A 16,135-nucleotide genomic window follows, 5' to 3' on the forward strand; every position below is an offset into this window, starting at 1 on the left:
AGCATTGCACATTTTTGACTGTACAATAAATGAACTTTGACATAAAAATGGATGATGTGGTGTAAGTTTCTTGCTTTTTATTCCATTTGTTTAAAGCAACCGGTTGGTTCCAGAGTTGGATACAATTGTTCCAATGGAATCTACTAAAGCATATGACATGGTGGATATTGTACATTCGGTAAGCTCTGGGCACCAGCCTATTCTAGAATTTTGGTAATGGAATACATTTATTTGTTAGATTTGTCTGCTGCCCAAGAGAAAAATGTTCTTGGGGCAGTTTGCAATCATAAAACCAAACAACAGCAAGAAAATAACCAAAAATAAAATAAAATGCAACAATGAAACTAACAAATGAATATAATTCTTTTCTCTACCATATTCTCTTCCCCATTCACTTCCTTTCTCTATTCACAAAATGAGTTCACTCAGATTCTCCCCAATTGTTTTTCTCCCCTCTGCTTCCCAACTTGTTCTTTTGGAAGTTAATTTTCTTCTCTGAAAATCTCCCCTCTCAAATTCTTTCTTAATGATCCAAATACCTCTCAAGTTATCTTTTCTGGATGTGGGCTGGAAAACTCACTGTAACAAAGATTAGAGATACAGATTCTCACAGATATGTGTCCTTCTGCTAACGGAATATTAGAATAGCACTATTCATGATGCTCTTTTATGATTTTACTAATTAGCCATATAAAAGTGTAATTGTCATGTATAAAATTGTGCTTTACTGCATTTTTGGCACCAGTCTGCTATGGAAAAAAACGTATAACCAGACTTTTGAGAGCAGAGCATTGTAAAGGATAAAGAAAACCCTATTTCAGATATTTTACATGTTGAAATTGTCTCATGCAAGGGAGATGTGTACAGTAGTGAGCATATTCATCACTCTGAATCTAATTTGTACAGATTGTTGATGAGAGAGAATTCTTTGAAATCATGCCCTCCTACGCCAGAAACATCATAGTTGGGTTTGCCAGAATGAATGGAAGAACTGTAGGAATAGTTGGCAACCAGCCCAAAGTAGCATCAGGTAAGCGCAAACTGGCAGCCCCTGGGAACCTGCACGTCTGAGAAATAAGGCTGGGAAATCTCTATTTCTGCTTAATGTTCATTGTCTATTGTTGAAATAACTGAGTATATTTGTGGGGTTTCTTTCTAAGGTATTTCTCCTCTTAAGTATTTTTTCTCTTTGATAGAGTTTTGGTTTTTGCTGTTAAAACATATGGTTTTATATCCTAGTATTCATGCTGCTTTCCTCTTGCCCTAGTTAAGTGCATTATATAATTATATGTTAGTGGCAAGGTATTTGCCTTCAGAGACAAGCACTTGCATATACTTCCTGTAAGAACGTATTTTATGTTGAAAAGCACGGCCAGCAGAAAGTGGTAACTCGTTATGACTGAAAGATTTCTAGGACTAACTTGGCAATTACACTGAGACAAAGATTTCAGACAAGACCTCTTATGTGAAGTATCTGGACGGGATTGTGGTTACAAATATAAAGTACATTATTCTGGTAGTTTTATGTAAATGTTTCATCTTTGAAGATAAATAACTGGGGTTTTCTGTGCTCAGTGCCATTCTAGATTTGGAAATAGAATACAGCTGTCATACTGTTAATATTTTAATTTTTTCCCCTGGAGAGGCCTTATGTTAAAACAACTTACAGAGCTCAAAGGTAGTCAGAAAGCTGATACTTGTGATAACAGAAAGTACCCATATTTATAAAGATAGCATAATATAAAATGAGTGTTCAGTATTTGACACCAGAATAGCAAATGATCACTTGTACATTGTATCATAAATGCTTCTAGTGCTGTGCATTTATGGGATATAACTGATGCACTGAGTTCTGTAAATGAGTGCTTTTAAGTGGCTTGGAAAGTCTTGTAACAGGATTGCTTAATTTTTCTGAAAACTAGGCTGTTTGGACATAAACTCCTCTGTGAAGGGAGCCCGTTTTGTTCGCTTCTGTGATGCTTTCAATATCCCTTTGATAACATTTGTAGATGTACCTGGATTTTTACCAGGTAGGTTGTTCTACATCCTTGTTTGTAATGATTTAAGTAACTAAATGAAAGACACTTTACTTTGAGTCTTCTTACATTCTCAGTTCCCTTGGCTAAAGAATAAGGGATTGCCTTTTCCAGGAAGTACAGAGGCAAAACCTATATTCAGTGGCAGAGAGTGCTCAATCTTTGTATCCCTGTTGGATATGTAGAATACCCTTCTAACTCTTAGTGTTGTGATAACTGATACAAAGGTCACCAATTCCTTGCAAGAGCTTAGCAGAGCTTTGAAATCTGCTATAATGAAAATATGTCAATCCATGCTCAAGGAAGTGAGAGGATTTGCATTTTCATTCAGCTTGGCTGCTATGGACTTCTCTTCACAAACCATTTACTGTATGCACATGCTCATTCCTCATGAGAGTTTGCCACTCCTTCACACAGTATCATCCTCCAGAGCCTGGCCTGGGTTTTTTAGCCATTGTTGTAGCAACTTTTTAGAGTGAAGAAAGATAGGTGTTATTTCTTATCATATTATGAAGTACTACAAAATGGCCATTCATTTTTGCAATTATACTGTATTGCAGTGCCAGCTTATAGTTGTGTGATAGAACAAATAGAATGGGAGAGAGAGAAAACTCCTGGATAGAAAATCATGTATAAAGGATGTGCTGCTGCTGCTTCTGCAAAGAAACCTGAAGAAGTCTCAATAAATTGGCAGGTTAAATGCCTTGCATAGAGAAGCCCTGTGTCTCATCCTTTTATAAGCATACAACTAGTTAAGCATCTGTTAAACATCAGAAAATAGTTTTGATCTGTATATTTCTATTTAAGCTGCATATATGGGGCTGCATTTCACCTCATGAGTGCCATGTGTGCAACTTTCATTGCATTGCCCTGTATTAAGGAAAACGGCCCTACAGAGGCTGCTTATGGTGTTTTCTCTTCTGCTGGTGGACATATGGAGCTAATGGGATGTCTGCTCTTCCTTTAGGCAATTGTCTTAGGTGACCAAGTCAGTGCTGAATTGACATTCATAGAATGGATGCATTGGACCATTTAGTTGCAGTTATTAAAATAATCAGTGTATGATAGATTTCCTTATAATAGAAAGAATTGGCTCCATAAAGCAATTTTAGTCAAGCAAAGAATTGCCATGTGGAATATTTGTTGGTGTCACAACAGGGCTGTAAATGTGATAGGCTACCAGTTGTAAAGGTTTGGTGCAGACATGCATGTGCCTTCATTCTTTAAATAAAAGCTGAAACTTTAAGTGCTATCATGATCAGGGATGGGTGCTCAGCATTTTGTATTAAAAATCATCTCCCTGAGGCAGTAAGATTTTTGTAAAATGCTTTCCTGTTGTTTCCAGGGACAGCCCAGGAATATGGTGGGATTATACGCCATGGTGCAAAACTACTCTTCGCTTTTGCAGAAGCAACAGTACCAAAAATCACTATTATCACAAGGAAGGTGAATAAAAAGTGTATTTTACAGCTGTTAGTTGTCATACACTCCTGAGAATGCGTAGAGGATGTTTCATCTTTGCTCATAAATTGGCACTTTCATGTTCTGCCCATCTTTGATTGTCCTGTCTATATCTATCATTCATTCATTCATTCATTCATTCATTCATTCATTCATTCAATCTATCTATCTATCTATCTATCTATCTATCTATCTATCTATCATTCATTCATTCATTCATTCATTCATTCATTCTATCATTCATTCATTCATCATTCATTCATTCATTCTATCATTCTATCATTCTATCTATCTTCTCTATATTTTTAATGTCTGGAGTGCTTTATGTTCTGTATTTTACACTGCTGCTTAATTTCTCTAGATGACTGTCAAGTTTTTTTTTAAGAAATATTGCTTTCAAGGTCATTTCTATCCTAATGATTTGTATGATTTAGAAAATGAATGTAGTAACCTTACAGGTACATGTATTCCTTCTTTCTATTTTAAACCAGTCACAACCTGACATCTTGGGTGATATAATATTATTAGGAAGACATTATTCAGGCTAATTGCCTGCTGCCTGACTTGATGGATTTTGGGCACCAAACCAAGACTTCAATTAAAAAAAAAATCTTCCACTCTTAGTCTTATAGTACCAGCTTAGAAATTTAAAATACTGTATTTTTGTTGTATATATTTAGTTGTTATGCTCTAATACTGCTAGCAGCACTGTTCTATATACATCCACACATAGTCCTATTGCATTCAAGAAGATATAGGATTTTAACCTAAGTGTTGCATTTAGTTTTTAGGTGTATCATCACAGTAAGATTTGCTTTTGTGGTTTGTTTAGTGGCTTGCATTGGTGGAAGGAGCCAAGTGGGCGCACACAGAGTGTGTATGTATAGTCACACACAGCATGTTTGTGCTTAGCCAGGATAGAATTCTGGCTCAGCATCATGTGAGAATGTGCCCTGTGTTGGAGACTTCCCTATGGAAAAGGAAAAAGGGCTAAGGGAAGCAGTCCTTTGCATGTTTAGACTGGAAAATTCCATATAATTCTCCCAGCTTTCCCAGCCAGAAAGCTGTTAACTTGGTGGTGTAATCTTACCAGTGTGTCACAGGGGAAAGTATGACCAGTGGTGAAAACCATTCTCATTATTTTAACTGAAATATATTGATGGCCTTACCAGTACACAATGCCTAAGTATTATCTTCCTATGTAAGATAGTGTGGGTGCAGGTTTGTGTGTTCAAGAACCACCCAAGGAAAAGCACTGTCAGAGTTTACCTTATGAAGGTGGTGAAGATGTGGCTGATCTTTTCCTGTCAGAAACTATCTTGTGCATTTAGGGATATTGGATGAGATGTGTTGCCAGGGTCACATCAAATGGCCACCCTATGGAAGCTTTTAAAACATTTGCTTTGTCAGGTGGAGGCTTCTTGAGAAACAGGGACACGGCAAAGGTTTTACCTGAACCCCAAATGTTATATAATTTGACCCTACATGTCATAACAAAAAAAAAACTCATTTCCCTGAGGGAAAATTGAAGATGCTCAAAGACGCATACAAAGCTCACAAGAAAGTGACACATATGCCCACATCCAACAGCAAAATTGACCTGTGAAAATGGAGTAAAGGAAAAAGTAGATGCTGTGTTAAAGAATGAGTAAGAGTGGACAATTTATAGCAAGTCTTCTTTCATGCTATCTATAATTCTCCTAGCTTAGAAATACATGGGGATGAATTTGTTGACACTGGCTGTGTTCACACATAACAGCAAGCCAAGCTGAAAACCGCACAGGCATGGCTTATCATTATGTGTGAATTTAGTATTCATAGTGAAACAAGGCACATTTGATTTCTGTGAATCCCCATGGATAATCAGTACTTTGTTATAAGTTGCAAGTGCCCTCTGATTGGCTGCCTTGTGCTGTTTTCCTCTCTGTCTGTATGCTGCCTTCCCAATGCCCAGCCACAGCTGTGGAATGGTTGCTACAATTCATTCAAGCAGTGCTTTCAAACCGGGCTGCCTTTGCTCCATTCTTAGAGCCAGTGGTCTCCTCCCTACACAAGAGGATTACACAGCCTGTATGAGGGCCTCGCCAACAGCGTGCTCATCTGGAAAACTCCTGGTCTCCCACTCTCTCTCCTGCCCTTCCTCCTGCTCCTGTCTTATCCCTGGCACCCTTGCCACAGCTGGGGACAAACACATTCCTTGTGGCCAGTCAGTAAACTTTCCCAGAAAGATGCCCACACAGGCACCCTTGGGAAAGTTTTCCAGCAGGATACACTCCCTCTGTCCCTTGCATGGCCTGCCCATGTAGATGCTGTGTGCCTGGGTGCAGGTGGATGCAGCCCCTTGGCGGCATGTGTGAGCCCTGGGTATGGGGGTGGGTGGGTGTGCTTGCAGATTGGCACAGAACTGTGCAACAGTTGGGAGCATTCCTGCACTGCTTCTCTAGAGCAGTTGTGTTATTCTAGTGAGTAGGCAATTGCTTCTCAGGGCAGCAGGAAAACAAGCAGATGAAAAAATGCAGCCAGTTGAGGCCACACCCAGGGGAGCACGTGGGCCAGTGAGGAAGAGGCAAGCAGAAACAGTGTACCTTGGACTGATTTTGAGCTGTATGGGTTGATGGGACATGTGCTACTTATTGGGGGGAAGATAGAGAAGCATGGAAGCCATGCATGTGGGTGAACAAGGTGGGGGACCATGTTTGCAGCACTGTTTAGCATTATGTGTGGACACACCCACTGTTATCTTATTTCTTGTTCCAGGCTTATGGCGGGGCCTATGATGTGATGAGTTCAAAGCATCTAAGAGGTGATGCAAATTACGCCTGGCCAACAGCAGAAGTAGCAGTGATGGGTGCCAAGGTAACTGGAAGCAGTGTTTCCTTTGGTCCCCCAGTCACTGCCATCTCATCAGCTGTTTCTTTACACTTTATTCCCCTCCACCCAGTTAGTAAATAAATTTAGATAATGAGCTAGTACACCTTCCAAAGGATTTGAGAAAAAATAATTTTAGTAATTCTATAATCTTATATGTTCTTCTTAGGGAGCTGTCCAGATAATTTTCAGAGGCAAGGGGGCACATGCAGAAGCAGAGTATGTGGAAAAGTTTGCAAATCCTTTTCCTGCAGCAACCAAAGGTATGGTAGTGTTGAGAATTTCTATTACTGATAAATTTTCAAATGCATAGTTTAGGTTCTTGATGGTCATTTCACCATCTTTTTAACTGATTACATTTTACTTTGGTGAGTAAAAACAGATTATTTTGATTATGTTTGGACAGTTGCTTCTAGGCTTAATTATCCTTGACAGTGCAGTGACTGGATAAATATTCAAAAACATGAAGCACTCTTTTTACAGATTTTAGTGACATTCTTTCTTCATATTGATCCTCCTTGAGTATTAGCATTCTGAGGGTAGTACAGCCTTTACAAAGATTTACTATTGTTCCATGGTTCAAATGTATGTGAATTCTAGTAGTAGTCACAGTCTCTGAGCATCAGATATATGGGTTATGCACCTGCACAGAAGTCATTTGGAACATTCTTGTGCAAAATGGAACAGAGTCCTCTGTACATGCTCTGTATGTGGTCCCTGCCTCCCTCTCAGGTTTCTTTTTGTCCACTGCAGCAATGAGAGGACTGAATAATATGTTTGGAACATTCTTTCACCACACAACAATAAAATCTCTAGAAATCTTGTCTCCTTCTGGGACATTGAACAGAATTCAATGTCCTTCGGTTTATTGGGCGGAATGGAATGGAATGAATAGATAGCTATATAGCTAGCTAGATAGATTCTTCTCTTCCTATGTTTTTAGGAAATGTTTTTCACCAAACAATGCTATCAGTTTGGTCAAGAGATAGACCTTTTAGATACCAGCACACTTCACCTGGCTTCCTCAGGAGTTTTTTGTCACCATCATTATGGTATGCCATGGGAGAACTATCATACCCCTGCTTTGTCATTGTCCTCCTTGTTATTATGAGGACTGCTTCATACCTTGGCAGCATCACTAGGAGTACAGGGATAGAGATTCTGTTCTCCCACTCTTCCTCCTTACTTTCTAGACTGACTTAAGGCAACTTCTGAGTGTCTTATGTGTCTCTTATTGTTTTTGAAAAGGCCTGACACTTAGTTACCAGAAACTGCTATGTTATCACTTTTACAAATTTAATACTTGCTCTCTGCTGACATGTGATTGACTCTTCAGGATGTGATTCTGAAAAAATTTCTAACCACTGACTGCTACACAATCACTGTCACAGTTCAACATACCCAACTGTTGTTGGCCCTGAACTCACTGGATTCCATAATCATAGAAGCATCTTAAATGAAGATGAAACAGAAGGAAATTAAGACTTAGCTGAATATAGAATATACTCCTCTGCAGCCCTAGGACTCCACATGGTTAACTCCGAGGCATGTATGGCAGTCTACCAACAGTTCTCATGGGAAAAGGCAGCAGTCTTCTTCAATAATTTTTTTCTTAAAGATGTCATGCTAGTGATGTGATTCCAGACAGAAGTCCACAGGGATGTTGACCAAGAAATTTAATACAGCCTGCCACATGGCTGACCACAGCTCCAAGGACAAGGCAGCTGTCGTATCTGAAACAGAGTACTTGACTTCAAAGCACAGGCCTACAACAGAAGGCTAGATAAAAAACAGAGGACTTTCTGTTCAATGGAGAAGGCCTTTGCAGCACATCCATCAAACAAAACAAAACAGGATCCCAATACCCAATACTCACTGGCCTCTACCAGTTCCCCATCTCCATACTGGCAACACCAATGACCACCTTTGGTTCCAGGGTTGATACCAAGTTTCTAAGCAAGTATTATTACTCATTTCACTTCTCAGAGCAAATCTGCCCATGGTAAAGATCACCTTCACACACTTTTCATCCTTTCCCTGCCAGGAGGTCCATCACTGACAAATACGTATCATTTATCATCTGATGTCTAGTTCATCAAATTTTCTACTGGCCTCAATTGGATCCTAAGAGAAGACTGAGATGGGTGCAATAGAAAAACATCACCCAGCCTGAAAGGATCTGCCCTGTGGATTTTTTCTCCATGCTTTTTGCATCCTCTTAATAAAATGGAAGTCATTGCCTGTACTTGCCATGGCTCTGTTTGGGAAGTCTTAATCTGAGGAGCACTTTGGCTCACTGAGCACCCCTTGAAACACTTGGCTAGAGCCCTAATGTCCTCTGCTTGCTTTCCTCAGAAGTGTTTTGCTTCTCCTATGAGTTAGGCTCACACCTTTTACCTTCATCAGGTCTTACCACTTGGACATCTGTTTGGCTCTAGAATGTTCTGAATAAGTGTTCTCTGCAGGCATATAACCTGTAGGTTTAAGTGTACAGACCACTCAGAAAACTACAGTTACAGATAAGCAATCTGTCTTTAACAGACAATTTAAGTCTATGGAGGTAAAGAGATGTGTCTTCATATTTGAATTCATTACATTTGTTTTCATTCCTAGAAGTTCTTCATTAAAAATGGTAGGTTGTAATCAATTACAAATTTTATAAATTCTTCTCCTACAAGAGTACATTATTGCATTTTAAAGGGCATTTTTTAGTTAGAAAGGTAGGTATTTTAGAGTAAAATTGTGCATTTTTCATATGTAAACAGGATGCTGTGTCTGTTTCAGGCATTGGGTTTATAATAGTTTTTGTGCTAATATAATTTCAGAATTAAATTGCAGTGATTAAGACACCCTCTCCATTTCCCTTTGACTTTTTATAAGTTGTGCTTATACTTCATTTGAAGTTTAAGGGAGGGAGGGCTTAAATATTGTGGGTTGCTTTAGGCTCTCCCACAGGAAAGAGGTCCATTGATGGAGGCCATTCTGGTGCAGTGGCAGAAAGCCTCACCAGTATTTATAGTTATGTTTGCAGTACTCCAGTGGCTTGTTGGAGGGAAACATGCATCTGCAGGATTCTACCCCTACAGTACTGGAGCTGGCCTAGTTAATTCCCTGCCATTGGTTTTTAAAAGCCACCAAAGAAACTGGTAAGAAACCACCCTCTTGTCCTAACTCCTGTGGATCTTGCTCATAAACTTGGGCTTAATTGAAAGCAATAAAGAATCATCTTCATGATGCTTTTTCATTTATGCCTTTTACACAGCCATGGAAATACATTATTTTAACATCTACTTAACAGGGTTTGTGGATGACATCATACAACCTTCTTCTACTCGTCTTCGCATCTGCCGTGACCTGGAAGTGCTGGTCAGCAAAAGACAATCAAACCCCTGGAAGAAGCATGCAAACATTCCACTCTGAATCTGCTTTAATAGAAAACAATAATAAAACACAGAAACACTCAAGTGGACCACAGGCGTGCCTATTGATTCAAATCCTCAGAAATATATGAATGTTCTGATATTCTGTAACTTCATTCATTCAAGTCTGAATACAAATTAATTCAAAAATGTTAACTGTAATAGTAACCATACAGAATTTAGAAATAAAATGTTTGGATTATGTGAAATAATATGCATCTCTGTGAGTAGGTTATTTTCCTAGCCATGCAAAACAGAATATATAATCTTCAAGGGAGACAAATCATGAGTTTGTCAAAAGGTTTTCAGGATTCTCAGATGCAGATTTTATTCAGCATAAATATCTGATTTGGCACAAATACCTGATTTTGATTGTTAGATGGGTAATAAGACCCTTCTACCCACCACTTTGAGAACAGTTTGTATTAAGCCTGGAAAGATTGATGCAGGGTGGGGGGTGTCTCTTTTGTACCTGTGCAGCTGAGATCTTCCTGGCAGATGAGACCATGTTGGATTTCTAGCAGGCATGAGATGATGTTGGACTTTTAGATTGATGTGTTTCATCTGAAACAATATAAACTATGCAATTTTACTATGCCACTATCTACTAAAACTAAAGCTATTTTGGTTGCTTTCATTATATTATTATACTCTTAGTAACACAACCAGTCAAGTTTATTTCCTATTTAGAAAACCTCTTTGAAATTTCTAAATATTAGCTTTGTGCCCAGAAAAATGAACTAGTTATCAGCCCCATTTTTGCTTGTGTTTTTTAAAAAGGAGTTCTCATCCAGCCAGTAAATATACAGACTTAGTGCTTTTAGATTGTTTTGCATAGTCACAAGCAGTTTACATATATCATTCATTGTGTAATGCTAAGCAAGCTAAATATTATGTACTATATTATGAAAAGCATTCACAGAACAGAAACAGTCCTGGTGGTATATAAAACACTATTTGGAGAACCGTTTTTGTGTAATATTGAGAAACATAATGTTACTATTAGGATAAATCTGTGAATCTTTTTCTCAGCATTGCAGGCATACTGGTAAGGTTAAAAAAACCTTAGAGGAACTATTGAGCAAACTTATTAACAACAGTAGGTAGGTAAAACTGAAGTACAAAACCAGCAATATTTATACAGATTGCTTGAAAATATCATGGGAAAATAGTATAAACAAGTTAGATCCAGACTTAAGAGCAGACCCACTAAAATAAATGGCATTTTAATTGGTCATGGGTAAGTAATTTTAACCTGATGTATACACAGAAAGATAATGAAAAGACTGAGGACAACAGCTGTTTAAAGGCTATACAAAAGAATGGGACTTAAGGTTTACAAATAAAAAATCTAGTCAGAGGAAAAATAGCAGAAATCAGTCCAGCTGAGAATGGACAGAACAGACACCCTTGATTCATATCAATAGACTCGGGGAAAATGGGACAAGTAGATATTTAACACATACAAAAGAAAGACAATGTAAGGTATTTGAAAAAAAATTACCCACTGTTTATTATAGCGGAATAATCTGTTCCAAGATTCTTCTGTGATTGTTAGTAAAACACAATAAATTTTCAATACAAACAATTCAAGGAAGAGCTATACAAATGGGTATTTATATAGCTCTAAGTATTTACAAGTCCTACCTGTATTTCACCTCATTTCTGCATTGATATTGTAGCTGGGAAATGGAGTTTAAGCAGCAATTAAAACACATTTACAATTGCATTGGTAAGAAACACATTAACCATAGACAGGCTAGGGATAAAAAAAACCAAGAAGAGCTTATGTAAAAACTATGGAGATTTTTTTTAAAGGATGGTGCAGTTCTGTGCATGTTTAGCTAGAAATGGGTCCTACAACTTCCAGCATTTCTTAGCCATCACTGTAGGGCTTTTTTCTATCTAAACATGCATAAGGTTATATCTCACTTTAGAAACATGAACAGCATGACTACATAATAAAAGTCAGAAACACAATCTCCAAAAGCCAACACTGCTTATTAATATTTATGCTTGACATGTAGGTGGTAGACAGATTTGTCTTCTGATCTTGATAATCAAAATGATACAAATATCAGTTACCAGGACTAAACATTTTAACAAACACTTAAGGATAATTAAATTGGACAAGGCTACCTGCCAGCATAGTTGTATCATTCAAGATTATTAAACTAATCTTTGGGAAGACTAACAACTGGTGATGGGCAGGAAAATAGTAGAAGGGCAAAATATATGAGGCTGATGCAGCCAGATAATCCCAATTAGTTCTAAATGGCATCTCCAAGTCAAGCACCTGGGCACCTTACACTTGATATTTAGTAATGCCAAGCAAAAACTTCCAAGTATCCATGGATGGCAAAAGTCAAGTTCTATTAAGAGCATCTTGTGGCAAACACCTTTTATCATGCCCTATCTTCATGTTTTTCTTACTATGGTTCTTAGACCCTCTGGGCAGACTTCATGTTGCTCCTGCATAGGACTCAGTACACTTGGTACTAAAACAGTTTGTATGCATGATATTTGGACTTTGTTAGGAAATCAAGAAAATAAACTGAGTACTTTAATTAAAAATAGAAAAGAATGCCTGAACATTTCACTTCATTAGATTTCATTCCAGTATTATCATCACTCAAATACCAATATGCAGTCAGAATTTAACAAGCCTATAAAAATAGCAGAGGTTCTTTATAATACACTGACAATCACTATGTTGTCATATGAGTTATCACAACTGAACAGAACAACAAATCTTTTTTTTTCCTGTTATCTGTGCTTGAGTCAAGAATTATTACTGCCAATGAACAGACTGGATGAGCTTTAATAGAAAAGCTGATTCAATCTTCCAGGAGTTGTTTTCCTTGCCTAGGATGGATAAAAGCTTCTGCATCCTTCTTGAAAGTCTTTTTCTTTTGACAGAAGAGGATTTTAGATCAGATGTTAAAGGTACTTTATGTAGAACTATTGAATAAACTACAGTTCACACATCAAGTGTCTAATGAAAGTACTGCATGGCTCCATGGATGTAGTGGCAGAGATAAAGTAACTATCCAAGGAGGCTAAAATCCAGAGCTATCACTCATCCTGTCTACAAGATACATGGGAAAGGAAGAAATTGTAGTCATCAGAAAAGATGCAAGAGACTCCATATCTGGCAAGTATGGGACAGTTAATTGACTGGATTTGACAAAGTCCTGCAAATCTAGTGGGCAGTGGCAAACTTCGATCCTTGCCTGCTTTTTACTTGTCTGGTAAACATAATCAGTTAGAAGAACACTACATCATCAGAAATGGATGGGATTTGTGACCATTTTGAACAATTTTCAGCCAGTAAGTCTGCATTTGCCTTTATACTGAAAGGAGAGATGCTACAGGAATTTCCATGTTAAAGCATATTAATACCCAAAGTCAAATCTATTATGACTATTAGCAAGGCCAAAGTTCAAGCAGTTTCCCAGCAACTTGATAGTGTTTTAGTATGAACTTGGTATATGTGTGTGTGTGTGGGGTGGTGTGTGTGGGGGAACCCTGAGCAGAACATCTGGATAAGCACCAGGCAATAGTATATTGGCAGGGAAAATGAAAAGTACCTACTGAATACTAGCAGTATTCAGTATTTGTAGAAGTTGACACCATAAGCATGGTAAGTTGGTTTTTTAAAAAGCCAAGTTTGTCGGGGTCTTGTATTAGGTATCAGATTAGGTAAAATTCTGCACAGACATTACAGAACCACTATATGTGCCCTGATTTCAATTTTACACACACTAAATTGCACCTTACTTGAACATACCACATATGCATATGAGAGAACAACTGCTTGAAAAAAAAATCATGGTTGTAAAAAAAATTAACACATTTGTTCATTTTATTAAAAAAGGCAAAACAAAATCCCCCAAAAAGTAAAACTTGATGTCTGCTCTACCCAGAATTCTGGGCTAACAGCAAGATAAGCAGACATTAAGATTGAAATGAACAAACCATTTTGAGCTTCACTATAATAGGAAAATATTTAGGGGAAGGCAAACCAAACAGCACCCATTTTCAAATGCCTTTGTGGAAAAGACTCCACTGCACATGTGATTTTGAGGAGTTTATTAAAGGAAAAGTGAAGCATCAATTTTAAATTGTACAAAAGGAAAAAACCTCATATTGTAAATGTACAATTTACAGAATTACTAGTAAAACCAATCAAGGAGACACATTAAAAAAACCTATTGACTGCAAACTGAACAGGAAACCCATTGGAGGTAACTTACTTGTAAACTGCTTTTGTTTCACAGAAGTGTATAATGATCAATTAAAATTCAGTTTTCCATATGGATGCCTGTGGAGCACACGTTTTGTCTGTGGTGGTCTCAAGTTAGCAGCAGTTATGCCACTCTGCCTACAAAACTGTAGTGCTATTTGACCACTTTTCTGAGAGAACTTGCACTTTGTCCTGAAACACCAACCCAGTGACTTTAGCAACTTGTAAATTTCTAAACAGCTACCTTGGAGGAGTTGCCGATCAACATTTTTGGCAATCACAATTTGAGAATTGTACAATTTTTAGGGACCTTAATCCTAAATGCCAAATGAAACTAGCATTATTTTTGTTTTGTCTGATCTCCCAAAGGGTAAGCATTAGATGCACATTGTATTAATTAAAGGACCTTTTTAAAAAGGTAGAATGTCACAGTTATTTTGCAGCTGCTATAAAAAGCACCTCTAAAATGCATGTATTAAATTTGCGTCAATTTAGGTATGCTTTCAAGCACACCAATCTTTAACTCCAAAAAGAAGACAAGTTTGGACTCGTTTTCACAAATGATCTTAAAAACAGGAGTGGTGCTCAACACCAAGGGGGGGGGATCAGTCCTTTAACTACATTAGCAGCTACCGGGAAGAATCTTAATATCTAAGCAGAATGAAAGTTCAGATCATTTAAGACACTGAAAATCTCTTAGAACAATGAATTAGCTGATTACTTTTTGGATTGTTCTGCTTTTTAGAAAAATCATTTAATAATTACTCTTAATAATGCACAGTTAACACTGAGAATGTAGCTGTATTCCATTGTAAGCTTAAGAACGTCACCATCTAAGCACAAGTTTCTATGCAGCACATACAGTAAATCTAACTGGCAAAATTAATTTACAAAAATAGCACAAAAGGGTATTTACGGCATGGAAAGTTAGACACTTCTCTATGGTACAGTTAAAATTGCTTTGAAAATGTGACTCCTGTCCCCAACCCCCAACCCTTCCCCCTCATAATTTATGCTCCATAGGAAAGTTGCTGCTTTTGTACCTCAGATCTGACAGGGCATGTAACAGGTAGTAGAAACAGCAAATAGATTACTGTAGGACCACTGGTTTATTTTACTGAGAATATTTTATTTGCTGGTATAAGTTGCTAAAAATGCACAGAACAAGTACCAATAGAAAATGTGCTGTTTGTGTGTTACCCTAGTGCTATATAAAATGAATGTTACACAGCATTTGTTGGAAAAGTGGTTTCATGGACATCTCTTATTTTATGCCCTATTATAAATAAAAATAAATCTTCTCAGAAGTATAAAATCTGGGTTTTTTATTTTTCAGAATCTGACTTTTTGGCAGAGATGCACACATCTGACTTCTAACCTCTTTTATAAGAGTGTTTTGCTCTCAGTGGTCAGAGAAAATCTAGAAGCGTACCATACTGCTAGTCACATCCAGTGTGTTTAACAACACTTCTCCAGCCAGGATGGCCTGCTGATAGCATCACTGCTGGTCAATGGCTGACAGGCATAAATTTAATAAAAATGGCTAGCTTCTAAAACATAAAAAGGCAAATGTTAAAACATTTTGAAGTTGTACAGCAGAAAAATAAAGTTAAAAAGTTTTGTTTTCATTCAATGCTTTCTGAAAACATGTGTAGAACAGTTTCTTTTTTTTAACTGTTTTAATTTAAAAGCTTTTCCCTATCCAGGAAAAAAAACCTGTATTAGGACTGTCAAGGACAGGGAAACAAATGATTTGTAGGTCAACCTTTCTGAGGTGACTGATTGGCCAATATTCCTTGTTAAGAATCTCCTCTTCTGTCATTACAAAAAGGAAATGACCTTAATCATTTGGTTAAAAATCAAACCAAATCACATCAAAAATGTGGTTTTCATATAAGCTATCACAGTATATAGGCCTTGAGCTCTAAAGAACAGAGTTCCACATTTGTATAATGTCTTCGCCAGACTTCAGAACATTGGCATTCCAAATCCCTAGAAAAGATGATTGAGAAGGAGAATTAAGCACTGAAAAATTATTTGCAGCTCCCAGTGGCTAAAAATGTCTAATTTATTATTTATTTAAAGCATTCCTATACCACTTGATG

General features: G+C 37.5%; 2 protein-coding genes across 3 annotated transcripts in view; one reads left to right on the top strand and one right to left on the bottom strand.

Annotated features, from left to right (window-relative positions):
- PCCB (propionyl-CoA carboxylase subunit beta) overlaps positions 1-9,996 on the top strand; it is a 24,571-nt gene extending 14,575 nt beyond the window's left edge. For both annotated transcript variants that reach the window (XM_044434767.1, XM_044434777.1), the window contains exons 9-15: positions 97-178; positions 907-1,030; positions 1,923-2,030; positions 3,382-3,482; positions 6,255-6,353; positions 6,535-6,628; positions 9,664-9,996. In XM_044434767.1, the coding sequence (XP_044290702.1) occupies positions 97-178; positions 907-1,030; positions 1,923-2,030; positions 3,382-3,482; positions 6,255-6,353; positions 6,535-6,628; positions 9,664-9,785 (730 nt within the window). In that variant the 3' untranslated portion in view covers positions 9,786-9,996. The remainder of the gene's footprint in view (positions 1-96; positions 179-906; positions 1,031-1,922; positions 2,031-3,381; positions 3,483-6,254; positions 6,354-6,534; positions 6,629-9,663) is intronic.
- A 3,865-nt stretch (positions 9,997-13,861) lies between these two features.
- Positions 13,862-16,135, bottom strand: part of STAG1 (stromal antigen 1) — a 173,650-nt gene continuing 171,376 nt past the window's right edge. The window contains exon 34 of the mRNA XM_044434755.1: positions 13,862-16,022. Within this exon, the coding sequence (XP_044290690.1) occupies positions 15,999-16,022 (24 nt within the window). The 3' untranslated portion in view covers positions 13,862-15,998. The remainder of the gene's footprint in view (positions 16,023-16,135) is intronic.

Source organism: Varanus komodoensis, unplaced genomic scaffold (genome assembly GCF_004798865.1).
Source record: "Varanus komodoensis strain SLA01 unplaced genomic scaffold, ASM479886v1 scaffold1, whole genome shotgun sequence".
Taxonomy (NCBI): domain Eukaryota; kingdom Metazoa; phylum Chordata; class Lepidosauria; order Squamata; family Varanidae; genus Varanus; species Varanus komodoensis.